Raw genomic sequence first — 27256 nt, forward strand, 5'->3', positions numbered from 1 at the left:
TAACATTTTCTTTGTCCATGTATCGATTGAAGAAAACTTAGGTAAATTCTATGTCTTGGAGTAAATAATACCTCAAAGTACATGGGGGTGCATATATTTTTTCAAATGAGTGTTTTATTTTATATATATATCCACCATGAAATTGTTAGATCACATATCACATTATAGTTCTATTTTAAATTTGTTGAGGAACCTCCATATTGTTTTCCGTAGTGATGGCACCAGTTTTCAATTCTGCAACAATGCACAGAGTTTCCATTTTTCCACATCACATCATCACATCCTTGCCAGCACTTGTTATTTCTTTTTTTTTTTTAATGATAAATGGTGTAACAGGTATGAGAATATGAGAAGATACCTCCTTGTGGTTTGGATTTGTTTTTTCCTGATTATTAATGTTGAGTATCTTTTGCAAATACAGTCTTAGTATCTAGAAAATCACACTAAAATCTCCACCACTATCAATATCCCCTACAAAGATATTGCTGCTCTTCACAAATACTAGGCAGTGGGAGCAGAATTGGCTCAGTAGATGGAGGAGGAAAAGAGGTTGCAAATACACATATGTTAGTAAATCGGCTTGTCTCACATCTGTCTTCTTACTGGGGCAGTGATTTCTTGGAGGGAAGGACTACACCTGCCTCAAATACTACTTTGTCCTCAGTGGCCCTCATGATGTCAGGCACACAGTATATGCTTAGTTAATATTCTTACTGATGTTAAGCTCCTGGCAGTAATATATTGCCCCTCCTCTTCCAACAGTGAGAACTACCTGGTACGATGGGGCAGCAAAGGCTTCCCAAAGGAAATTGAGATGCTTAACAACCTGAAGGTGGTCTTCACGGTGGGTGTGCACTATCTTCTCTTTACCTTGTTTTGTGCTCTTAGAAATGAGATGGGTCAGTTGATGAGCAAGTGTGGCCTCAGTGCAGAGCCATGTTCTGGCAGGCAGAAGACTATATACCCTGGAGAAGTGGTTGGGAGGATGGATTTCCTCCTCTTTCTTACTCTTTTCCATTTTCTTTCTCACTCATGTACACACAGAGAATTCATGCAGAGCACTATATACACAAGCACAAAATTCTTTGAGTCATAATATGTAGGTGAATTCAATATAGCAGTTGTTTTCATTTTCTGGTAATTCATGGTTAATCTGAGTCCTTTCTTTGATTAAGATCTTATAGATATCTTTCTAAAATATATCAGGAAAAAAAATCTTCCTAGAACATTGACTACTTTGGTAAGTTGGATATTCTTAATATAGTTGAGTCATAGAAGACTAAATATTATTGGGCTCTAGAATCCTCCTTCCAAATACTAATACTCACTAGGAAAGACATATATAGAAAAGTTGAAATTAATTGTCACTTGGATGATTTGTTTGTGACAGTGAAACTGACTTTTTATTTTTTTTTGCTCTGAAAAAGAGAAACAGTGGGAAGAAAGAAATACTGTTATCTTTTCTCTCTTGTCCTATTTCCATGATGGTATGTTAAGAGTGTGACCTTAACACACCTAAGGATATTGGTGTTTTCTGTATGCTTCTTTGGGGAGCATGTCATTTAAGGTTTTTTCACTGCATTGCCTGTGTATCAAGGGAAATTACAGAGGTGGTGTCAGGGAGGATTTGGGTAATGACCACACCGATGAGCTTGATTCAGGAATGACCTACATGCTGGATTAATTTACCTTGCTCTACAATAATTTTCTAGTCACAGACCATTAGATACAATGTCTTATGTTATGTCACAATTAGATTGGAGTGCAGCTGATTTATTTTGTTTGTTATGGCTTGAAAACAAGCCAGAAGCATAGAATAAGATCAGAGGTCTTATTTGCTTAGACCAAGTTTTCTTGGTATCTACTGATATGCCTCATATTGTTTATTTATTATGAGTTAGAAGGAGGAACCTATTTATTTTCCTGGTAAATAGGAGAGGCCCATGGACTTCCTGATTAAACCAGGAGACAGATGTTTCATGAGAGGGAGAGGGACAGGGAATCAGTCAGTGGCTCATTTTGCAAAGAACCAATTTGTGATGTAAACATGCATTTGTGTCACTTAATATTAAAGGGAATGTGATTTTGCCTTCATGGAATGTGTCACTACTTTTTCTTTCCAGAGCAAGTGAATTTGAGCACCATGGTTTAGTGGTTCAATAGGCCTACACTTCCTCTCTTGAAATGATGGGAGTCTTCATTTTGGGAAAAGGAAAGTCATGGTACACTAGCTTCCTTTATTGATTCAAGAACTCTCCAATGAGTACTCACTATTTATTTTTCTGTGCTAGGTTCTGGGGTTACAGAAGTGAATAATCTGATAGGTTCCTATTCTCTGGTGTGATAAGAGGAATTCAGATAATAAGCAAATGAGTGAATAGGAGAAAATGTCAGAAGGCACTCCATTCAATGTGTATTATTAGTATAGTATGAAAAGATGAGTTTTGACTGAGAGTTAATTTTCATTTGAACATCGCAGTGATATTTGACTTAAAGAGGAGGTACAACTTCGCTTGCATCTATCTTACTGGCATTATTTCTCTTGCTCTGGATTTTAGCTCTTTTTGTTTTCCCCCATTGGGAACAGAGATTGAGGGGCTGGCACCTGTATCTTATTGATGGTGGACTTCCCTTCTTGTTTGTTTTATAAGTATTCACCTTTCTTGGTGCTGTAAGAGGAGAGCAGCATATACCTCAAGGTATCCTATGACTTATCTTCACTTGTGGTTGCTGTAACACAAATGAAAGAATACTAACATGATAAGAAGAACTTTTGAAACTGAAAACTTTTGAAACAACGAACAAGCAGGTATCCTCTGGTTTTTGAAAGTTCTCACCTTTTCACTTCACTTTTGTAAAGGCCTACATTATAAACTGCTTTTCATAACAAGAAGAAATCCAAAAAAGAACCATTTCTTTTATAACAAAAGGTGAACAGTGCAACTAGCACTCACCATTATTTCTGCAGCATTTCTAGAGGCAGCAGCACCCTGAGCAGTAGGAGTGACTCCTCCAAGCTCCTTCCCTAGGGACGACTTTACACAAGCTGTGTATTTATAATGCCATTCCTCTTTTTATAGGTTAGTGTGATTTTAGATTTTGTGTGTATTATAGTATGATTTGGTTGTTTTTGAGCTGGGAACTCCAACAATTTTTCTATATAAATCAAATTTCAATTGCTTCTTCACTTTATGCCATTTTAACCTAGGGAATGTTTTATAGAATACTGCATTTTCAGAGAGTGGAGATATCTATACTGATGAATTACTAAATCAGGTGATGTGTGTATTAGGCACTATTGTCCTGTCTTATGTTCCCCAAGGCTTCTGAGTTTGGCAGAACTAAACTATAAATGATTGGGAAATATAGATTGGGGGTTCTAAGGGAGGTTTGCCTCTTTATAAACTTCTTCAGAAAATAACCTGGGCAGAAGTATTCTGCTATTATTTATGTAACATCCTAAGATTCTCTAGTGCTGAGGGCCTCTATTTAGCCAGCTTTTAAAAATCTGATGCCTAAATATGTTCATAGAATGGGAGCTTATCCAGCAATGATCCAGTGTATTTGTTTGCTAGGGCTGCCATTATGAAGTGTCACAGATTGGGTAACTTAAATAATAGAAATTAATGTTCTCACTGTTTGGAGGCTGGAAGTTTAAAAATAAGATGTCTGTAGGGTTGGTTTCTTTTATTCTTAGTTTACAGATAGCCATCTTCTTCCTGTATCTTTACATGGTCTTCCTTCTGTCCTTGTCTATGTGTAATTTTTCTCGTGTTATAAGAATACCAGTCATTGTTATAAGAATACCAGTCATATTGGATTAGAACTCACACTAATGACCTCAGGTTAGCTTAGTCACCTCTTTTTTTTTTTTTAAGATTTATTTATTTATGCGTACAGAGCTGGGGTACAGGCCAGAGGCTCAGGGGCTGTGAGAGGCTTCACCAGAGCAGAACAGACAGATCAATGAAGTACACTGCTGAGGGGAGCAGTGGACAGGTCAGGAGAGGTCTGCTACGCCATGTAGTCACCTCCGGGGCAGGCTGGGATCGAACTCATATGGAAGTGGCCTCAGCAGTGCTGTGCTTTAACCCGCTGCGCCACCAGGGAGGGCCAGCTTAGTCACCTCTTTAAAGGCCTTGTCTCCAACTGTAGTTACATCCTCAGGTACTCAGTGTTAGGGCTTATGATAATACAAGAACTCAATTCATTCATAACATCTAGACAGGAATCTTTCAAGTGCCAAGCTATCTATTCCAAATGGAATGCCTCTGGAAGTTACCAATTTAGATATTTCTCAAAAATAGGATAAATCTTAATTTATATATTTCAAAATATGAATATTTATAATAGGAGGATAGAAATAATTAAGGATGGAGATTATTGTAAAAGAAGAAAGACTTGGACTTTTAAGGCTGGGGAATAAGAGGTAGATTTTTAGGTAGAGATACAGATATGTACTTTAAAGTGAGAATTGTGCATTTGTGAGCATTAAAGAAATAATTGTTGTAAAATTAGAATACTTACATGTGGAGAATAATGGAGAGTCAGTTGGGTAGGAGAGCTGGAAATATATTATTTTGTAGGACCTTGTACATCAACCAGGTAAGATAAATATTAAAAGGATAGGAAATAGGGAATAGTTATCTCCTATTGTTTGGGGGGAATGAAGTGAAGTAGTGAATAGCTTCAAAAGATGAGTCTGTAGGTGTTCTCAGGGTGAATTTGGAAAGGAGTCAAGTAGGCCACAGGCCATCCAACCATCAGTATATAAGATAATTGGAAATGAAAGTTCAAATGTTTATAGGGAAAGACAAGGAATGAAAATGAGGGGGCCAAAGCCCCATCTCCCCAACTTCCTTCTTTCCTTACTCAGTTGGGAGACTCTGACAAATGACAAACACATGTCCATTCCTCCAACTAGTGAAAGAATAGCCCTTGTATTAGTCAGCATTCTCCAGAGGGGAGGGGGGGAAACAATACCTCAACGGATATAGATATATTTAATGATTTGGTTCATGATATTTTGGGGGCTGGCAAGCTTGAAACCTGTAGAACAGGCTTCAGCTAGAAAGTGAGGCAGGAGAACATATTAGTTTTGAGGCAGAACTCCTCCCTCTCTGGGAACACTTCAGATTTTGCTCTATGGCTGTCAGCTGGATGGGATGAGACTCACCCACAGTATTCAGTATAAACTCCTCTACTGATTATTGGGGCTGATCATATCTATAAAATATCTGCAGAGCATCATCTGTACTAGTGCTTCACCAAACAACTAGACACCATTACTTAGCCAAATTAACACAAAATTTAACCATCTCAGTCCTAAGGCAGGAAAATGTGGACCACATCAGGGTCTTGTGTCTGTTTCCAGAGATTCTGCATAATCTTATTATCTTCTTCCTTCCACACCAGCTACAGAGATTGCTCTTCCTCCCTTGCTCTCATTCTTTTCTTTGAAACTATGACTATGGCTGAGACTAAGGTAAGGCTGTCGTTGTTCTATGAAATGAAAGGTTTGTAGTTAATACATACCAGTTTTCCATATTGGACATTCTATATTGCTTCCTCTCTTTTTGGCATGTATAATGATTTTCAGATGCATATCCTCTATTTCTTATCAATATTAAATGAAAATGATTAAAAAGCCTTTGAGTATGAAAAAACAAATGTGTTTGTGGAGAAGCAAACCATACCCACTTGTCAGGTAGGGGCATTTGGATCAGGCCTAAACTTATCTACTGATTAGCTGGCTCACAGGCAGAAAAGAGCACAATGTGGACTGAGGCACTGGCTCTGAGAGCTTCTACCTTGTTCTGTGAGCAATAGCTTTTTCCAAGTACATATACCTTTAGGAGGACTAACTTGCAGGGGAAGCAACTGTTCTCCAGTGATACCAGACCCAGGACTGCTCTGTTGCCAATATCATGCCCAATCGTTCTTTCTCCAGCTGTTCCCGGCTGAAAGGGTTCTCAGGATCATGAAAGTTTTTGCAGTTGAGAAAGGTTGTTAGACACTGAGGTGGAAGTGTTCCTTCCTTTGTGCCTAGAAAGCACAGAAGAAGAAGAAAGTACAGTAGCAGTGAGGCTTCTGGACTTCTGGTATCATAGCAACTGGTTGTGTTTCCATGGGCTAATGTGTGACCTTGGGGAAGCCCTTAGCTTCTTTGTGTGTGTTTCAATTTCCTCATCTATAAATGGGATGCAAAATATCATCTTTAGAGAGTTAAGGAGCAGATAAGATGATGACATATGGGACACTTAGTACAGTGCATGAATCATCAGTTTAGCTCAACAGTTGTTGCAGTCCTCCTTCTGAGCAAGGCTCACTGTCCCTCTTCAAGGGGACCACATGGCCTTGTTTAGCCAATAGAATGTGAGTGGAAGTGATTTGTAAGCAGAGGTGTCACAGCTTTAAGAGCCAGTAAATGAGCTGTTACATTTCCTTACCTACTTACTATGAGTACGGTGGAAGCACCTGATCTGTTGAGATACCTCACCCAGCAGTCAGGCTCCCAGAGTTAGTAAATCAGTGAAGCCCCCTCCCATTATACCTATAACCTGAGTTGGAAGTAAGTTCTGCTGTGTTGTAATCTCTGAGCTATTTAAGTTGTGTTGTTCTGTGACAACACAACAATCCTGAGTGGTATGTGTACGTGTGTGTGTGTGTGTATCTATGTGTGTATTATATATAATGTATATATAACGTATATATTTACATATACACATACATTTTTAAAAAAGATTTATTTATTTATGTATACAGAACTGGGGTGCAGGCCAGAGGTGCAAGGGTGGTGAGAAGATTCACCAGAGACATAGTGGGGAGCAGAATAGGCAGATTGACAAAAGTACACTACTGAGGGGAGCAGTGGGTGGGTCAGGAAAGGTATGTTGTGCCAACTCCAGGACTGGGGATTGAAACCATACTGAAGTGGCTGCAGCACACTTGCAGTGCTGCACCTTAACCTGCTGTGCCACCAGGGAGGGCCACACATACATTCTATGCTATATAAGAGGTAGCTGTTGGGAGCCTACCTTTTTTCTCTTGCCTCTCTTTTAGAGGTGCTGAGTGATGATGAGGTATGGGAAGTCATTTGTAGTGACTGCTATTTTTGGAATATAAGGTACCCTGCCTGTGTAACTGATATTGTACTTCTGTCATTCTCTTCCTGTCAGTTTGAGTTGGCATGATTGGGGTTGAATACCAAAGTTTGTCGCTCAGTTTCTTTTATAACCCTTACCTTCCTTAGCTGTGTTTTAGTTTTCTACCTTTTTTAGGGCTAATTGTGTCACTGATTCATGTCCTTAAGTGCTATGCACACCCCCAGAATTTACTTTTAGGCAGTTTCCTTTTCAACTTTTTTCATTCCACACTTTGTCTAAAACTATCTGTTTCCTGGCCTGCAGGACCTTGGAAACAAAGACCTCAACAGGGATAAAATTTATTTGATTTGTCAAATAGTCCGAGTTGGGAAGATGGATCTTAAGGATGCCAACGCAAAGAAGTTTACCCAAGGACTGAGGCGGCCCTTCGGGGTGGCAGGTAATGACATACCACATACCACACACCTAATGGTATGTACATTGTATAATGGCCTAAGTTTAAAGATTATTTCTTTCCCTCACCTCCTAGTATCTCTTTCCACTGAAAGTTTATACCAAGCAACCCTTAGTGTCTGCATTTCTAAATTGAAATAATCAGTGAGTAAATCCAGATTTATAATGAAGACAGTGAATAATGGAATCCCATGTCTGGAGTGGAGCTCGGGATCACCACAAAATCTAACAGTTGGTGCCTTTGCTCCCCACCTTATGGGGGAAAGAAGAACAATACAGGCAGAATCTAATTGAGGAGCAAATCTTTTTTTTTTTTTTTTAAGATTTATTTATTTATTTATTCATACAGAACTGGGGTACAGGCCAGAGATGCGGAGGGTGAGAGGATTCACCATAGACAGAGTGGGAAGCAGAACAGGCAGATCAACGAAGTACACTGCTGAGGGGAGCAGCAGGCGGGTCAGGAGAGGTCTCTCACGTCAGGTGGATCTCCTCCAGGGCAGGCGGGGATTGAACTCATGCGGAAGTGACTTAAGCTTCTCAGTGCTGTGCTTTAACCTGCTGTGCCACCAGGTAGGGCCAAGGAGCAAATCATTTTAAAAATATATCCAGGACTAGAAATATAGGTACACAGAATAAGTCACCAACAACATATCTGAATTCCAGGTGAAGTGGACAATCGGAGTGCCAATGTGACCAGTTGAGCCTGCTTTAGAGCAAAATCATCTCTGTATTTCTCCCAAGCCTTCATGACTTTTGTTTTGACTATCACTTGGACTTATATTTTCTTTTGATTAACCCACTTTATTTAAATAAGAGCACATTTTATTTTTTTTCCTGAAACAATTGAAATCTTTGGAAACAGCAAACATTTTATTGTTTTTATTAAAATAGAAACATTTAGTTGTATGCCACTGTTAATCCTGTCTCCTATATCTAACCCAGTATTCAGGCATCTCACTTTGGATTCACATATCTTGTCTAATCACGAACCATCTAGTCCCTTGGTACTACTTACAAAGCAGTGGAGCAGTTAAGCTGAATTAGATGTTTTTTAAACCTGGTGTGTTTCTAGATAACAGATCTCAGGCAAATATTTTTCCTAGGTTTGTAGTCACCTTCTGACTTAATATAGTTGCTCTATAACCTGTTCTTAAATGCTCCAATTCTACAGGATGGACTCTTCTGACCCCACAGTGTCTTGGTTAAGGCAGCAAGGATCCTTTTACCTTACTTAAAAGTGAGCCTTTGTTTCTAGCTGTAGTCTTCCCTCTCTTGGTTTTAGGGGACAGAAATCTTGTGTAATTGAATGCTTAGGCATAGCTGGATCCAAAAACTCAAATGAATTTATTTCTTTGTCTTTCAACGCAATGACCCTTTGCTGGCTTATTGTAAATATGGCTGTGTAATTAGTTGGCAAAATATCATCCAGCTGTTATATGCTTGCATCCTACCAATTTAACAATCCAGGAGCATGAGATCACCTCTTTACTTCAGGCCCATCAGGAACCCTAGGAGCTTAAACATATATGTCATGTGCGTATCCTCCAAAGCACTTACTCTAGGCAGTAGCTATCACTCTGTGCTGGGCTAGGCCACATCAAATGAATAACTATAATCATTCTCATTGAGAACAAGGGAAGGGTCAGGGTAATTCAAAAGAATGAATGCTAGTAGGATCAAACACTTTTCCTTCATCTCCTTCTTCTCTTCCTTAAGTCCTTCTTGAGGTAGATTATTTACCAAGCAATTTTATTGATGTCAGACAAGGTGCTAGAGTAACTGAGGCAGTTTGTATTACTAGAGTTTTGAGTCTGATCAGTTTTCCCCAGAATGCTTCTGTCCCCTCATTTCTATAAGCCTTGCTCTCATGCAGTTTTCTACCTTGGTTTTATTGGCCTGTGATGGAAGCTTACTATTAATGGGAAGTTTCAGGGGATCCAGGATCCCTCTGGAATTGCAAGATCTGAGAGTTACGTGTCTGTGTGAGTGAACATGTTTATAAAAAGAGAGTGAATAGGTTTCTTTAGAATCTCAGATCCCCAGCCAGATGCTACATGTGCATTTTGTAGGCACTATAGACATGCAATACTACGTCTGTCAAATCCAAACCAAGTTACTAATTCCACAGCCACTGCTTTTACTCCTTCCTCTTAGCCGCTGCTAAACCATGAGCTGGTGGATGTTTCTGTGCCTTGTAGCAGGCTTTCTGGTCTCCTAAAGGGCTTTGTTCAGAGGTGTTTGTTGGGCCTTGCACGTGATGAGCCACAGTCTATGGAATGTCTGATCTGGCTTACTTGCCATTTCAGGCTTTTCTGAATTAATCTGCCTTCTAATTTCATCTCATTGTCACCCCTTGCTGAGATCAGGAGGAATTTAAACCATTAACTCACCTCTCTTTTCTTCTCTTCCTAGTTATGGATATAACAGATATCATCAAAGGAAAAGCAGAGAGTGACGAAGAAAAGCAGCACTTCATTCCATTTCATCCGTGAGAGATCTCCCATTTCCTTAATTATTTTAGAGCATACCCATTCTCATGGAGGACCACTGGATAGCAGAGTTAATGTGTTATCTGAATGTGATAGACGATGGGATCCCTGGAGGGAGGAAGAATGAGAACGAGAGCCTTAGTGTAATGTTCCCAGAACTAGCAGCTCTCCACCCCTTCACTCACAAACATTATCTGTTTAACAGACTGGCTAAAACTGGCAGATGACTAGGTGCTGTGCTACACATAGGTGATAAAGTGGTGGACAAGACCCATATGCCTGTCTTTGTGGATCACATATTTAGATGAGGAATTAAACAAAGAACTAACAACAGATTAATGTGTTTATCACAAGTCAGACAGGAACCATGAGCAAAATAGTGGTTTATAGAACAGGGAATCTAAACCTGGTCTTGTGGGTGGAAATACCCATGACCTGAAAGGAGCCTAGCAAGGAAGGTAAATGTTCTTTTCTTGTTCTACAAATAAATCTACAAAAGCACAGGATTCAGAGCGTTGTTTTTATTTTGCCTCCTTAAGCATGGTGCAAGAAGAATGGTGGTTTGTTCCAGATATTGTCAGAGACCCTGTTTAAAGGTCTTCGTAGGTACAGCTTAAGACTTTGCTGCCTTGCTGAACAGATACTCATTTTGAGGCTCTGAGAGAAGTACTTTTAAGGAAATACTTTGTAATACAGCATTCCCAGTGCTGGCAGAGGCGGGCTCACCGGTCACCTAAGGCTTTAGGATGAGCTAGCTACTTTCTGGAGCATCTGGAATGGTATGAGGGTACCACCTTAGAATTTTTCACTGTCTTTTCCTTTCCAGGGTGACTGCTGAAAATGACTTCCTACACAGCTTACTGAGCAAAGTTACAGCCTCCAAGGGAGACAGTGGAGGGCAAGGTACAAAACTAAGTCACTGACTTGATTGGCCCTGACTCCAGCCTGGGAACCCCTGACTCTGCAGCAATTAGTCCAAATCCTTAATTCTGGAAACATAGCCTTCCTTCAGGCGAGACTACTGTGAAGAATAGGAACATGTGATCTATACAGAGACAGAAACCACATCACCTAAAACAAATGGGATGCCTGCCCTAGTGTCCAAAGGAACAGAGAACTGATAACATCCTGACTACCTCCTGTGTGCCAGGCACTTTGATATGTTTCTTTGTTTGATTTCATCCTTCCAGTCCTGTAAGATAATGGAATCAGCCACACTTTACAAATGCTGGACATGGAGAGGCAGGATAATTTGACAGAAGCTGACACAGCTAGAAGTAACCAGTGGGATTCAAACCCAGAGGTGACTCACTCCAGAAACCTCACCTATACCACTTCCTCCCCCCAGGGCCAGGTCACTGCATCTATTGTTGTCTGTCTCTTCTGCCAGTAGTCTCCTCAAGAAAAAGATCAAGGAGATAAATGGTGGAAGGGTAAGACTGAGAGAACACCTTGAAAAAGGTGGTTTCTCAATGAATGTTCTTTTCTAGGCCTCTGGGTGACCATGAAGATGCTCGTGGGTGACATCATTCAGATCCGTAAGGACTATCCGCATCTGGTGGACAGGACCACTGTGGTGGCCAGGAAGCTGGGCTTCCCGGAGATCATCATGCCAGGTTTGGCTTTTACCTGGGCAGGGCAGGGAGTGTCCAGTTCGTCAAATCCAGTTTTTCTTAAAGAATTAACTCCTTCCTTTTCTACTGCCTTTGTCCACTTTTCTCCCTGAAGGTAGCCCCTGAAAACAATTTCTGTACATCCAAAAATCATCTACACAATTACATATTAAGCACAAACTCATACACACATGCTCTTTGTATTATTCTGTTTCACACTTTCTATAGTTTCTGCAACATGCTTGATCACTTATTCATCACAGATAACATTCTATTTTACTACATATAGAATAACCCCATTCCATAGAATAACCCCGATATTCCAGGGGAATATTGTCTTTCTCTTACATTTTACAACTATTTTTTTTTTTTACCCAAAAAATCCATTCTCATTTTAAAATATTCAAATAGGATGAAAAAGTATAAAGTGATACCTTAAAAATTCTTTCAGATCTTTGTCTCCAGAAGTAATCACTACTATTAACATTTTCCAAGTGCCTATGTTAGAAAAGAAAAACAAATGATATTATGTGGTAACACTCCTTTGAAAGTTGCCTTTTCTTTTTTTAAGATTTATTTATTTGTGCATACAGAACTGGGGTACAGGCCAGAGGCTCAGAGGCGGTGAGAGGCTTCACCAGAGACAGAGTGGGGAGCAGAACAGGCAGATCGATGAAGCACACTGCTGAGGGGAGCAGCGGGTGGGTCAGGAGAGGTCTGCCACTCCATGTGGTCACCTCCGGGGCAGGCGGGAATCGAACTCATGCGGAAGCGGCTTTAGATTCTCAGTGTTGTACTTTAACCCGCTGCGCCACCAGGGAGGGCCAGAAAGTTGCCTTTCTTAAGCTTACCTTTTGGACTCTACCTGATTTCATTTTCCTGCAGTTGAATGGTAATCCATTAGAGACCTGTACTGTATTCAACATACTGCTTTACCTGAGATTTCAATTCTTTGTGCAGTCCCCTGGGGGATTTTTAATTCTTATCTTCCCCCAACTCCTGATGATCATCCTTGTACTTCTCCCCGACTGCTCTTAGGATACATACTAAGTCAGTCTATCCTCTTCCCACAGTAGAAAGGTTTCTATACATTCTACAGGATGATTATTATTCCTGGGGCAAGATCAATTCAGTTGGTGCTTTCCTTTGCCTTCCCAGAAGGTGTCACTAGAGTATGAAAATTAAATGATGTTAATGGCATGAAAAACGACCAACCTGGATCATCCTTACTTGATTTTAATTTTATGAGTATACGTTCAGGTAGGGGCACTTCCCCACCCACACACGCACACACACACACTCTCACACATGTGCTTCAGTGTCTTTAGTGTCTCGCCTGCCATATAGATTCTAACTTTTGTCTTCTCACCCTCTCCTTCAGGGGATGTCAGGAATGACATCTACATCACTCTCTTACAAGGCGACTTTGACAAGTACAACAAGACCACACAGAGGAATGTGGAAGTGATAATGTGTGTGTGCACTGAGGATGGCAAAACACTGCCGGTAAGGAAGCCTGCTGTTGCTCTGGGTGACAGGACCCCCACTTTCGTACCTCTCCTCAGAAGAGGATTGACCCTCCTCATCCCTGATTAATCCTGATTTCTGAATGCTAGGTTCCCTTAGGAATGGTGTTGAGCAATGTGATCTACACCTTTAGTACTTGGTTGTACAGTAGTCTATATATAATAAGATTTGGAGTTGTTATTTCTTTTACCAAAGCAGTTTTTCAGTGTCTGTTCTTTCCCTTCCATTCCACGACCACTACTTCTTTTTCTTCAACATCCTTCCTCTTCCTTTCCCTCTTATTCTTCCTCCTCTTCATTTTTGCTTGACCCCAGCCTACAGGTTAGCCTTTTTCAGTTCAAAATGTCATTTTCATTGAAACCTAACTGGTTTATTCTGGGAATATTCATGGCAAGAAAGAGGATCAACACAGAGCCTTGGGCTGGAGTGGAGACTCAGGATGGCCTCAAAGCAGCCAGCCCCAATACTTAATCTAACTCCCTAGCACTCAACCAGAAATTCTGATGGATAGCTTTGCTCTTAAATTGGTCTCCAGGGGGCCAGCAGAATGTATTCAAGAATGCAAAACACAATGTTATAAATATTTATATAGCATATGTCCTGTATAATATTTGTTATGCGTATTTACATTTATTTACTTATATTTCCTTTAAGGTTGTCAGCAGTTATGGCCAGTGTGTGGGAGAGTTTTGCTTCTCAATTTCTCCTTTCAGAATACTTAGCTGAAAATAAAGTCGGCTCTCAGAGGAAGTTTTAGCATGTCATAGACTCCTTTTAGGCCACAGTAAGAGTAAGTCTCTTAGATAATACACAGGGTGGGGGTTAGAATTATCATAAATCACCCACTCTGGTCTTGAGGCCTGGAGTTTAGCACATTCTGCCTAAGAATAATTAGCATTCAGAGAGGAGTTGCAAAGTTCCAGGCACTGTGATAAGTACAAAGAATTACTGTTAATATCCTTAGTATATAGAGGGGAAACTTTGTCTAGTGGAATAACTTTCCCAAGGTCAGAAAGTTATTATATGGCAGATGAGTTCCCTGGCCCTCTTAAATCACTTTAAAGCCAGTAGATTTTATATACATATGTGTGTGTGTGTGTGTGTGTATTATCTGGTTTACTGCTCACATTAAAAATGGGGTTAACAACTGCTTCTACCAAATTCTGTGATGATTCATAAATATTTTTCAAGTTTAAATAAACTCCCACAGTTTCCTATTTGATTGCAGAGATGGGCTCCCATAATTAATATCTACTGGAGCAAAACTTAAGCGTTTAACTCATCCTTTTTGTTAGATTCTCAAACTTTTCTGAAAAATAAAATAAGTGAGAGACATTTTGCTCAAAGTATCACAAAGAAAGCACAGAGGGTTTTCATCTAAAAGGGAAATTTTATTTCACGAATGTGTAGACCACTGCTTTGAAGTTATTTTTATCCAACTACCTGTTGGAGAACTTTCTAACCTCAGTTTCATTTTTTAAAACATGGTTATGCTTGCTTTCAATGTTGCTATAGGACACATTAGAAGGATTAGCATCAAAGAGGATGTCTTATCTTATTTTGGACCCACACTTACTTCCACCTTCATCACCATTTTCAGTCATACCCAACCAGCCTGAACAGGCACACTTCTCACAGATGAATATGAGCAGGAATTCTGGGGGCTGAAACAGAAAGGTAACTGTGGGGCAGGGCAATAATTTGCAGTTTCATCTATTAGAAAAATTCTGGGGGAGTTCAGTTGACTGACTATTGAAAATTGCTAAGGAAGGCTGTGGGAGGTTTTTATTTCTCTATTTGCAGAAATAAATATTACCGCCTAATTAAGCATCAGGTGGCACATTGAGACACTCCTGTTTGATTCTGTGAATTCCTGTCGAAGCAGTCCCCTTTAGACATACTGATTTCTCTTACTCGAGGTGTACACTGCTCTTGGCAGAGTAGGTTAAATATGTCCTTCACTCATTTTGGGGTCTCAATGCCATTATTTGGGAGGAGAGATAAAAGAAAAACTACCTGGGTGAGCTCTATACCAAATATAGTTCAAATCTCAGCCTCTCCTCTTATTTGCTGAGTGATCTTAGGCAAGACTTTTTCATTTGTAAAAGAGGAGTAATAGTCTCTTCTTGGTGTTGCAGGTTAAACAAAATAGTAGGTGGAAGAGACCTGGTATGCAGTAAATACTGAGTAATAGGAAGCAGGTAATGCTTGGAGAAGACAGAACAACTGCAGGTTAAATCCTGTTCAGGAACCAGTTCACATGGGCAATTAAATGTGGATGTCTGAAGCAAGTTGTAGATGTGAAAAGGCTCAGGTGCCACATGGAAAAAACCTTTGCTCTTTTTAGACCATTTAGTTTACGAGAGTGGAGGGAGGGCATGGGGAGCTTGTGGTCTAGTGGTGAGAACATGGCCTCTCTGAGGCAGACAGACTCAAAGCCCAGCTCAGCCCAGCTTTGCACGATGCAAGTTACATAATATCTTGAAATTGAAGACCCTCTAAAAACAAGACCAGCAGTGACACCTTACTCTTGTGACTATAAAGTGAGGTAAATACATAATAGGTATTCATTCAATTTAGCCATCACTACTGGAAAGGTCTCTAGGCTTGATTTCATACTTGTGGATGCTAATGCCATCTTCCTATGATGTGTCCTTGACTACATAGACACTTTAGCCTTTCAAAGTGCTTTCACATCGGCGGTATGTCATTTGTTCCTCAGGTGATTTTTATGAGATGAACAGGCCTTGATTAAAAGCCTGATTTTTCCTTTTGTTGATATGCCTCCTAAGGTCACATCACTACACCATCTAGGCTTCTTGACTGCTATTCAGATTTTCTTCAGTTGACCTGAAGCCAATTTGGACTTTTACTGTTAATTGGGGCCTGGGGAGTTGAATAATGGGGAAAATGATTAAATAGACTTTCTTGAGATATATATGAATTTATGTTTTCCCTAAACCTGGACTCATAATACTCTCTGAACACACTTTGCAACATTCAGTTTTATCTCTGAAGTTGGGAAGGTGAAGGAATTGTCTTAAGCCTTTTAATAATTCTAAGACTTCCTTGTTTTGCTTTAAGTAACCAAAAAATTTCATCATTAGGATGATTTCATGGAAATATGTTGCCTGCTGTATAGCAATGTGACTTTTACTAGAGATATATACATAGTTTCAGATTTCATAAGCTATATAGGATTCACTGGAACTAGAGAAACTCAAAGACCATAACTTCCATGTAATATAAATCTTGGATGGCTAGAAGGCATCCAGGTTGTTAAAGAAGGAACACTTGATGCAGAGTTAGAGGTTTTGTGATGAAGGTCCATCTCTGCTACATTTAAGTAAATGACTTAACTTCTCAGGCCTATTTTGAAATGGAGACAATGATGGTCGCCATCTGCGGTGTTTATGGGGATTGAATAAAGTGAGGAAGTGTATATGCAGGGCTCAATACAATACTGGACAAAAGTACTGTCTAGATGACCAGAAAAAAGTTGGAAGCATGTTTTTAGTTCAGGCAGGGCTTCAAGAAGGCTTCATCCCTTCAACCAATGGAGTTTTGTGTGTTTTCCTAATTTCTCACTGGTTACCCTTGCTTGTATAGAAATCGTTCCAAAAAGTTACTGTATTCTTATTTTCAAATGACTTCTATGTAGCCACAAGTACCATCAGCAAATATTGAAAATGAACTCTTTCTTTCTTGATAACTCATAAGGAGAGAGGGAGTTTTCTAGTGATAGGGTAGTGATGGGATAGGGTAACCACAGGTTGACTTAGTTCACTGGTAGTCTCAAAGTGCCAGCAGTAGGTTACCTTTGATTATTCAACTAGCGAAGGGACAAGGATCCATTGGAGAATTTGATGGAATCAGGTGAGAGGCATGGACTCTGTAACCATAAAAATGTCCAGCCATACATGGCTTTGCAGTTTTATGGCCTGAGGCTCCAAAACCAATCCTCATACCCCTAGGTCTCTGGAGACCTGAGATTCAATCTTACAGTTTGGTATGGCTATTAGACTTTAGGGCTTTCAGGATGACTCTAACTTAGGTCTTGTTTGGGGGCCAAACTTCTGGAATAATTGAAGAGAGAATTAAGGGCCAGCACATTATACTAGAAGATAATTCCTTGTTACTTTAAGGGTGATTTTTATGGCAAAGGATATTCTCCACAGGTTTGCCTGCTCTGTGCTACGCCTCTGCTCAGAAGGTCTGCTGTACATTTCTGCTCAGTGTCATTCAGAATCATCCTTTAAATTTCTCAACTGTCCTCTCTTTCAAGAAATCATTCCTGAGTCTTCAGGCTGCATTTGTGCCCCTTCTCTGTGCCCCATGGTGTCTGGCATCTGACATCTGACCCACATTATAGTAATTTGTCTGCTCAGCTAATAATCCCTCCACCAAACTTTGAGCCCTCATGGCAGGGTTAATATCTGACTGATATCCATAGTGTACCCCGAAGGGCTCCTTCAGCATGCCTGCCTATGAGTTCATCTGAAGCCTGTGTGCCCTCTTTCCCTTGCCTAGATCTTGTACCTTGGTGTGTTAGCATTAGAAATCCATCAGAAAGAGCTGCTGCTTGGCTGATCTAAGCCTGTTTGTAAACTTTGTGCACATTCAGATTTAGGAAACAAATAGGATTAATAAGACTGGCAGCATGCAGTCATTCCAAGGCTGGTTACATTTACAATAAGGCAGCCACGTCAGCGCCTGGTGCGCTCCAGTGGTTTCCAGAATGCAAGTAATAGAATTTCTGTAGTTAAGCAGCTGTCACTCCCGGGGCTGGGGATGTTGGTATATAAATCCGTAATGTAGAAAAGCCATGACTGTTACCTGGCAGAAGGGCTTGGAAAGGCAGAATCATCCCAGGACTTAAAACCAGTCTTGGCCTTGGGGCTCCAATTTTCCAACAACAGAAAATGGTAATACAATAGTGTTTTTTTGCTCTCTTCATTTTCCTTGGATCAGAATGCTATTTGCGTGGGAGCTGGGGACAAACCCATGAATGAATATCGGTCTGTTGTGTACTATCAAGTCAAACAGCCAAGATGGATGGAAACTGTCAAGGTAATTAATCATAATAATATTAACAATCGCAGCAAATGTTATGTTTTTAGTGACTTTGAGACACCTCCTTAAAATCTGAAAGAGTACCTAAGTCTGTGTCCAGTAGTGTCAGGCAGTGGAGATGGTGACCAATGGAAAACACCCTGTTCTCTTTACCACCCTTCACTGGCCCAATACTTAATCTCTGCCAAACTTTCAGAGAGTCCTCTTGTGGATAGTGCCCAGCCTCAGCATGCAGAAGTGACAGATATTGTGAGCAAATGTGAGGCTTTAAAAGGCCACTTAAAGTCTAAAAGGTGGAGGTGGCATTAACCACAGATATTCACATTACCAGATTGTCACACTAAGCAGAAGGGAACATTGTGCATTGGAAGAATACTTTAGAATTAATTCAGTGAACAATGAAGCTTGATCACAGCTTCAGATATCTCTCCTTATAATTAGCAGCAGTCTTTACTCTCACCCAGTGCTCTGAACCTAAACTCAAGGCTTTCACATGACTTACCTTTCAGAGATAGCCGTTCAAACCTCAGTGGTTCTTGCCTCTACACTGACATTCCTGTTTTCCACTGTAGGTCCCTCTGTACATGAGATCTTCAAATTGATGACCAGCCCAATTTTGGGGTCAGAAAGCTATTAAGCCAGTTTGGTTTTCTCATCTTTATGCTTTTGAACCTCAGTTACATCTCTTTGCTAGTCCTGGTCACATGTCTGGTATAATGATATGTCACCTTAGGTGAGCCATGAGCTCTTTCAGAGTGCAGGGTCTTTGCCTTAATGTCAGCATGGCAGTGCCACAGGTGACTGGTCTGTTGTAATCATTCAATGCATAGTGAAAATTTGTGGGATGCAGTAGCCCAGGAGACTCAGTGCTTATGCTCTGTATGAAACATACAAATAGTGGAACATTTCAGACTCAATATTCATTTTATGGAGGACAGAACACCCAAAAATATTAATTTGTTTGGTTTTCAATTGTCTTCAGTGCTGCATAAACATATCCATTTTAAAAATCAGTTTTCTCACAGGTAGCTAAGTTTCTCTGCTTTGGCATGGATTGCACCTTAGACTGAGACCTGAGAGGCAGGTCCAGAGGCAGATCGTGATCACTCACTGAACAATGAAACTGGCATGGTCAGGGAATGGTCATCTAAGTTCAGTGACCAAGAAGGCCAAAATATCTGGACACTTATTCAACCAAGGCTGGGAATGAGCCCTAGGACTTTCCCAAATATTGGATTCAAGCATATTAATTTATATAACTGAGAGTCTTCATGCAAACCCTTAATGATTGTTGTTAATTTGCTAAATCCTGCTGCAATTGCCAGAACTCCTAGAGTGTGTAAGGAAAATGTGTATTGTGCAGTTTGCAGTGCATCAAATCCTGTGCTAAAGTTATGTGACTTTTATATCAATTTGAGGAGATTCATTTTTCCCCACTATAATTTACAGACCTCTTTTTATTGGCTGGCAGTGCAATTTGCCAAATGGATTCCATTTGTTACTTTATTTTCTCTTCATAGCTAGTTCTTATGTAATTTATTTACAGTTCATCAGGCTTGATGGATGGGTAATAAATCAGCATGCAGCACTCTCAATTAAATGGTCAGGCTGCCTTGGGAGATAGGAGACTGGATTGGGTGGGCCATTTAAATTATTGTCTTCTGAGCTCTGGTGTCTGCTTGCTGAGGTGGCTGTCCCTATTGAAGACATGCAAAAGATCCATCTGCGGTTCATGTTTCGACATCGGTCCTCCCTGGAATGTAAGTACTCAGTCAAATGTCATCTCTGCAGCTCCCCAAAGAGTGGGATAGCTGGGTAACCCTGTATCATTTTTCTTCCTAACCTCACAATCCTATCTTCAGCTAAAGACAAAGGAGAAAAGAACTTTGCCATGTCCTATGTGAAGCTGATGAAGGAAGATGGAACCACTCTGCAAGATGGAAGCCACGACTTAGTTGTACTAAAGGTATACCATCACTGGGAATTAACTGAACTGAAGGGGTACAAGAAGCAAAGGGGATATGGCAGGATTGCTCAGTGATCAATAATAGGGACCCAAACATCACATGAGACATGCCAGCTGTGTAGACATCTACAAAAATCTTAGCTTTTTGGGGCCTTCATTTCTTTATCTATGAATCTTCAGTGACTAGTTGTGTGGTTTATATGAGACTCTTAATATAAACATGAGAATGATAGTTATATGGAATATTCAATAAAAAGACACGTTTATTGTTGTGTACAGAGTGGGCTGTTGACTCTCTATGGACCTCTGTAACATGGGTAGATACTGGCAGAAAACATTTGAGAGATGTCTCACTGTAGCTCATGGGAAAATTCTAGGATTGGGGGCCCTGATCATGCTGCTAGATCTGGAATCATCTCTGATGTCTTTCTGAGATTCAGTTTCCTTTCCCCTAAGTAGTGGTGGTAATATTTATGACAGGACAATGAGGTATCCCATGTGGAAGAGCCATATATATAAGGAGTACAAATGTCAGCCTGTTATACTTCAATCATGAGACTTAGACTGCTTTCAAGGCGCGGGGGAAATGCTTGTTTTCATCTAACTGCATTTTTTTCTCTAGCCCCTCTTGTGGCAGTAGAAAGCCTCTGAATGGAGGCACAGCAGCCCGTGGCTATGAAGTCAAGAGAGGTTAAAGGATCACACAACCCTTGCCCTTGGCTCTTTTAGCCATGTAGACAGAAACTGTCCCTTTGCCTCTGGTCTACATAGCAAATACAGCTTCATCAAGCCTTCATCAGTATAGTCTCCTTTGAGTCTGTCTCTGACTTTTCCAGAAACTCTTCCTTTCTTCTTTATAGCCTCTGGTTTCTCAGTTATGAAACATTTTGCCTTGAAAACTTTTCTCCCAACAGACTGTAAATTCACTGAGAACAGAGGCCCATTTGCTGTCAGTTTTCAACTTATTTACCATAAGCCTTTTTTCCTCATCTGGAAACTGAGACAGATAAGAGTATCTACAATAGTAACAACTGCTAAGCTTAGATTAAATCAACTAAGGCATCTAATGCACTTAATGTGGCATCTGGTTCAGAGAAAGTGTTCAATGATTGTTAACTCCTGTTAGTACCTATTTGGAATCATTTATTTCAGCATGCCCAGAGACTTATGTGTCCACTCAAAATCTTTAGGAAGTAGGTCATAGTATTAATTCAGTTTGATCATTAGAAAAATAAAACAAAGAGGCAAAGAATGTATTCAGGATGACACAGACATGAGTGTTGAAACAGGATCTAGATCCCACAATTTTTTTTTTTTACTATGGTGACTTTGCTGATTTCTTGTCTATTGGGGGGTCAGGGGGCAAGTGTTAAGATCTCAACATATTTAAAATGAATTAAGATGACTGGAAATCTTCAGTTCCCTCTGGGTCATTAATGAAGTCTAAAGAGTCTTCAACTGATCAAACCCCTTTCCATTGACATAATATTGAGTTCTTGTCTGTTTTGTGGAAAATAGCCCTGCTTTATGAGTTGATGTTTGTTGTTTCTTTGATGACATTCCTCATTATTTCTGACCCTTTCTACTTTACAATGAGTAATCTGGCCACTGGGAGTTCTGCTATACTAGTGTGTATCCTTGAATTGGGGAAGTAACCCAGCTGCTGTTTACAGGGGGACAGCAAGAAGATGGAGGATTCCAGTGCTTACCTAACCCTTCCGTCTTATCGACACCACATGGAAAACAAGGTGGCCACCTTGAGTAGAAGCTCCAGCAGCATTGGGGGTCTCTCTGTCAGCTCCAGAGATGTGTTTTCCATTTCCACCTTGGTGTGTTCCACAAAGCTCACCCAGAACGGTAATGGAATCATCAAAAGTTTTTGTGTATGGTGTGCAAGTAAGTGTGCATGTTTGGTTATGTGCCTGTATGCATGCATGGGAGTATATGTATGCACAATAAGGAACTGGGAGGTCCTAATACAGACATAATAGACCAATAACAGTAATTTTTCTTTTCTTGACTCTATTTTAGTGGGCTTGCTGGGTTTGTTGAAGTGGCGTATGAAACCTGAACTGCTACAGGAAAACTTAGAGAAAATAAAGATCGTGGATGGAGAGGAAGTGGTCAAGGTCAGCAGGGCTTCATTTGCTTGTATTCGTATACCAATGACAGAACTTTGAATCATGAATGGTTTCGGGAGAAATGAAATATTGAAGGAATGGGACACTGTTTACTCTGATAATTGAGTGTCCCAACTTGACGTGCAAAACCATTACAAGGGAATCTAAAGTGTATATTGATTTGATGACAGCTCAGTCTCAGAAATAGATCAGCTTCTGTATAGCTCCTAGCTTAGCCAGTTGCTATCTTTATAAGAAAATATTGTGAATATACCATCTTTCCCAGGATTGTTAAGAGCATGCAAAGTAATACTATTTAAACATTTTCTAGCAAAACTTCATATATAAAGCATAATGATTGAACTAAAACATATCAAGTTAAATAAATAGTAACTGTTAATTATTTTTTTGCTGTAAGTTGTTGTAGAGGCATAATCAATTACTACTACCTACATATTACTTTTAGAATAAAAAATGTTCTTGGTTTCCACTACTTTAAGAGCTTTGTATGTTAACCATGAGAAAGGGAAAGCCATCAATGCAGACCTAATTAAAGCAACCCTCTTCTCAAACACTGTAATTGGGACAGGTGTTTCCCAGAGGAGCTAGGGATCTTGTTTCCATCAGGAGCTTAGTGTGGCTAGAAATCTGAAGTTAACTATCTTTATGTATTAGCTCTGTCGTTTGAAGCACTGTAGGAGGTTCTCATCCCTTAATAAGAAATGGTATGAAATTTTAGTTATTTTCCCATAAATGGAGAGGCAATGATCAGATTTCTAGATTAAAGGCTTAAAATGTTCACTGCTGACCCACCTGCTTGCATCAGCAATGCCAGGGATCCTTTAATAAATGCCAGACATCCTTTAATAATATCAACCACCTTTGGGCATCTTCAAAAAGTCATCTAGGAAGAAATTTTATTGTCTCTCTATTTCATTCCTTAGTTTTTAAAGTTTGCAATGCAAGTATAATATATCTGCAGTAAAATATGTATAGAGAACTTAAGAGGAGTTCAATGTATTTTTATATAGATACCCACTCATATGCAATCATGCATTGTGCAGTGATGGGCCTACATGCTGAGAAATGTGTCACTGGGTGATTTTGTCATTGTGCAAACATCATAAGGTATAGTTACACAAACCTAGATGGTGTAGTCTCCTATACACTTAGGCTATAGGGCACAGAGCTGATGGTATCACAATCATATAGGTAGTCTATTCTTGACAGAGTGTTATTAAGTAGTACAAGGTACTACTTACCTCCTGAATAAAAATAAACAATACTTGGCATTGTATTATTTTCCTCTCAATCAGTAACCCACCTAGGGAAAACAATTAGGCTACTATCATCATAGGTGAATATTTATCCATTCTTGAATGTTATAAAAATATAATATTAATGAACATACATTTTTTTGTGTCTGACATCTTACAAAGGGTGAGAATTCCTTTCTTTTATTATTATGTAGTATTCTATACAGTGAAAATGCTACCATGCATTTATCTATTCCGCACTTGGTGGACATTAAGTTACTCCAAGTTTTGGCTCTTGTGAATAAAGTGCCCTGGACCTCTTGACCTCAACTGCGGTGAATGTATGTTCTCATTCTCTTGAGTACACCTGCTGAGTGTGATTACTAGAGCACCTTCACTGTCTCTAAACACAATCTTTATCACTGTGTCCAGTTTCTACAGGATACTCTGGATGCCCTCTTCAACATCATGATGGAACATTCTCAAAGTGATACATATGACATCCTCGTCTTTGATGCTTTGGTAAGACAGAGGATCATTCAACATTAATATGTTTCTCTCTCTGAAACTCTAACAAATGTACCTCTTGTGACACTTTTCATGAATTCTCTGGGCAAGCAGACCAAAGAATGAACTCCTGTTTGCTTTTATTTGCTTTGAGTTCATTTGAAAGCATGGTTAGAGTAGATAAAAAGGGAACTTTAACAGTTGATGTCAGAGTAGCATTGGTTGAAAGTAGTTGTGGGTGGCAATTAGTCCTTCCCCAGGTTGTAAAACACCCAAAATGCTTGCTAAAAAGGTCCTTTTACCTTCTTTTACCTGGTGAGTCTCCAACTCACCAAATTCATGATACTCCTCCTGCCTACCCAGAACCTTTTATAGTGGTACACCAACCAGATCTTCCCTCCTTCCATCTTTCCAAATAGTCTTGTCTTCCTCTCTCTGTTCTAACTCATATTTTACTTACCAGTGCCATGTCAAAATAACATTATAAATAAACATATCAGATTATCAGAGACTGACAGTTTTATTATGTTAACCTCTTATTTAAGTGACATATTTATTTTTAAAGAGGTTATTTGGAGAAAATTGTAACTTAATCTTGTGCTTTTTAAGAACACCTCCTCAAAAGCTAGCCCTAAAGAAAGAAGCTGTGTGACAAAAAAGGTCCTTTGATTCATAACTTAAGAAAATGTAGACCATTGCAGAACCCTCATAGATTTTCATGAAGCAGCTAAGTGTATTAAAGACTCTGGTAAGTCCTGCACTAAAGAAGACAAACATTAATGATAACCTGACCTTTTGTAAATTTGAGATTCAGTCATTCACAAGGACTTTGACAATGAATCCCTTTTATCTCTTTTCAAGCTTATTTGACCATGAATCCCTTTTGTCGTAAACCCTATAGTATACTTCATGGAAGGCTTTTTAGAAGAGCCACTATCTTTATGAACAGAACTAAAGACAAATTAATGAACTATTTCCTGAGCAAAAGATTTTGTTAGGGGTTCAGCTATGAAAAATGGGCTGTCTGCTCTGTGCCTGCCCTGAAAATACTGACTTCTTGCCTTTTTCTCAGATCTACATAATAGGACTCATTGCTGACCGGAAATTCCAGCATTTCAACACTGTTCTGGAGGCCTATATTCAACAGCATTTTAGTGCTACTTTGGCTTACAAGTAAGAAACTGTACATGTAGTGATTACTTGTTTACTTGCTCTGTCAGGGTGGCTGCATCACAAGGAACTGAATTTTTTTTTTTTTTTTTTTGATCACCAAGTTAAGCCTTTTCTGTTAAGACCCAATCTGTACTTGGGTTATTTGGAATAAGTAAAACTTATGTAAACCCATCATTTGGTAGAAGTATGTGAAAGTGTTTGATTATTCATTTAGTCAGTCAGTTATTTAAATGAGCAACTACTTGTAGTAGACATTGAAATTTAAAGGTTAGAAAGAAAGTATGTATGCCAAATAATTCAGTACAGCTTGGGTTTAGGACTGAGGATTAGTGATGGGAGATGATGCTGAAATAGTTGGTGGATGCCAGTTTGTTAAAGGGGTTTTGGAAGGCAGGTCAACTGGTTTAAAATCTACCTTGACAGTGATGAAGAAAAATGCAAAGTTTCTAGCCAAGGTGGGTTCCATGATATCAGAATAAAATTTTCTGTAGAAAGAAAAAGCTGAAAAAGATATCGCTACTCTTCTTTTGATTATCACCGGTTTTGCTGATCAACAAATTATTGATTTATTTTTCATTTATTGATTCTTTATGAGTAGAAAATATTTATTCTCTGTATTAAATATATATTTTTCATGGTGTTATTTTTATGACTGAAAATTAATGAATGGGTATAGATATTCCACCACCTTTAACCTTTGATTGAATGCCTTATAATTTACTGAGTAAACTAATTACCATACTGTGGGTTAGAAATTTATTGAGTAAACTAATTACCATACTGTGGGTTAGAAATTTATTTTGGGAATTTATTCTCTTATTTAGAAAATTGATGACAGTGCTGAAGACTTACTTGGATACCTCCAGCAGAGGGGAGCAATGTGAACCAATCCTAAGAACTCTGAAAGCTTTAGAATATGTGTTCAAGTTCATTGTTCGGTCGAGGACATTATTTTCACAGTAAGTACTTGTTATATAAGAGTGATTGACTAGCTCTGCAATTCCCCTGAGACACAATAGTCTTTGTGCCATTACAAAAACTCCTTTACAAAATTAGACAGACTTCCATTAAAAATAATTTAAAAATCCAAATTTGAGATTTACAAATAAATAATAATTGTTTCATCTAAGTTCATCTGGGGCAAAATAACTATAATATGTTGTAGAGGTATGCCTCACTAAATGGAAGTGATTTGTGATTTGAGGACCCTCTCTATTTCATCTATTGTTCTTTATTTCATTTGAGATATAGTGAAAATTTACCACTAATCTATATTCAATGAGAGAGGTGTTGGAAATGGGGAAGCAGAACACAACGAGTTTGCCAGTTACTTGGCTCTAATAGGTAATATAAGACAGATGAGCTGGTGTTTATAGTTGAACTATCTGTCCTTGAGTTCCTAGTGGCCAGCAAGTGAGCTGATGTATTAGAGCACCTTAGAGATTTGATATTTAATGATCTCATAGAGTTAGCTGCCTTTTTGATGGAGTTTAGAGATGGAGGTACTCAAGTGCAGCCTGAAGAAGAACTTACGTTCATCCTGATTATAAAACTATAAAGTTAGGCAGGAAGCTTGTGTGTATGGTCAGGTTGGTTTTGTGTGATAGAAAAGAAGATGAAACATACAGGAAATATTTTGTTATGCAAATTCTTATCCATGAAAATGAAGGTCACTCAATTCAATGGGCTTTCGGGAAAATAAGACTTTATTTTATTTCACATTATTGAAAAATCCAGGCAGTAGATTGACCTCAGGTATGGCTGGAATCAGATATTCAGTGTTACCAGATAGGCTCTCTCTCTTTAGATGTTGGCTTTGCTTTCCTTGTGTTGCTTGTCTTCTGAAGCAAGTTTCTCAGTTTGGAAGCCACTGAAAATCTCAGGCTCATATTTTACTGCTTAAGCTACCTTAGATTTCTTGTTCCAGCAAAATCCAAGAACTATCCTGAGTCATATGTTAAGGTCTTAAA

General features: G+C 39.3%; 1 protein-coding gene across 1 annotated transcript in view; it reads left to right on the forward strand.

Moving 5' to 3' along the window:
• The window catches only part of DOCK2 (dedicator of cytokinesis 2), a 394233-nt gene that overhangs the window by 48762 nt on the left and 318215 nt on the right, over positions 1-27256 (forward strand). The window contains exons 12-25 of the mRNA XM_004679543.2: positions 763-844; positions 7410-7545; positions 9975-10050; positions 10878-10954; positions 11542-11667; positions 13046-13170; positions 18163-18261; positions 19952-20024; positions 20127-20230; positions 21904-22087; positions 22262-22359; positions 24039-24128; positions 25186-25286; positions 26111-26245. Of these exons, the coding sequence (XP_004679600.1) occupies positions 763-844; positions 7410-7545; positions 9975-10050; positions 10878-10954; positions 11542-11667; positions 13046-13170; positions 18163-18261; positions 19952-20024; positions 20127-20230; positions 21904-22087; positions 22262-22359; positions 24039-24128; positions 25186-25286; positions 26111-26245 (1506 nt within the window). The remainder of the gene's footprint in view (positions 1-762; positions 845-7409; positions 7546-9974; positions 10051-10877; positions 10955-11541; positions 11668-13045; positions 13171-18162; positions 18262-19951; positions 20025-20126; positions 20231-21903; positions 22088-22261; positions 22360-24038; positions 24129-25185; positions 25287-26110; positions 26246-27256) is intronic.

Source organism: Condylura cristata, unplaced genomic scaffold, assembly GCF_000260355.1.
Source record: "Condylura cristata isolate star-nosed mole 26May11 unplaced genomic scaffold, ConCri1.0 scaffold00008, whole genome shotgun sequence".
NCBI classification, from domain to species: Eukaryota; Metazoa; Chordata; class Mammalia; order Eulipotyphla; family Talpidae; genus Condylura; species Condylura cristata.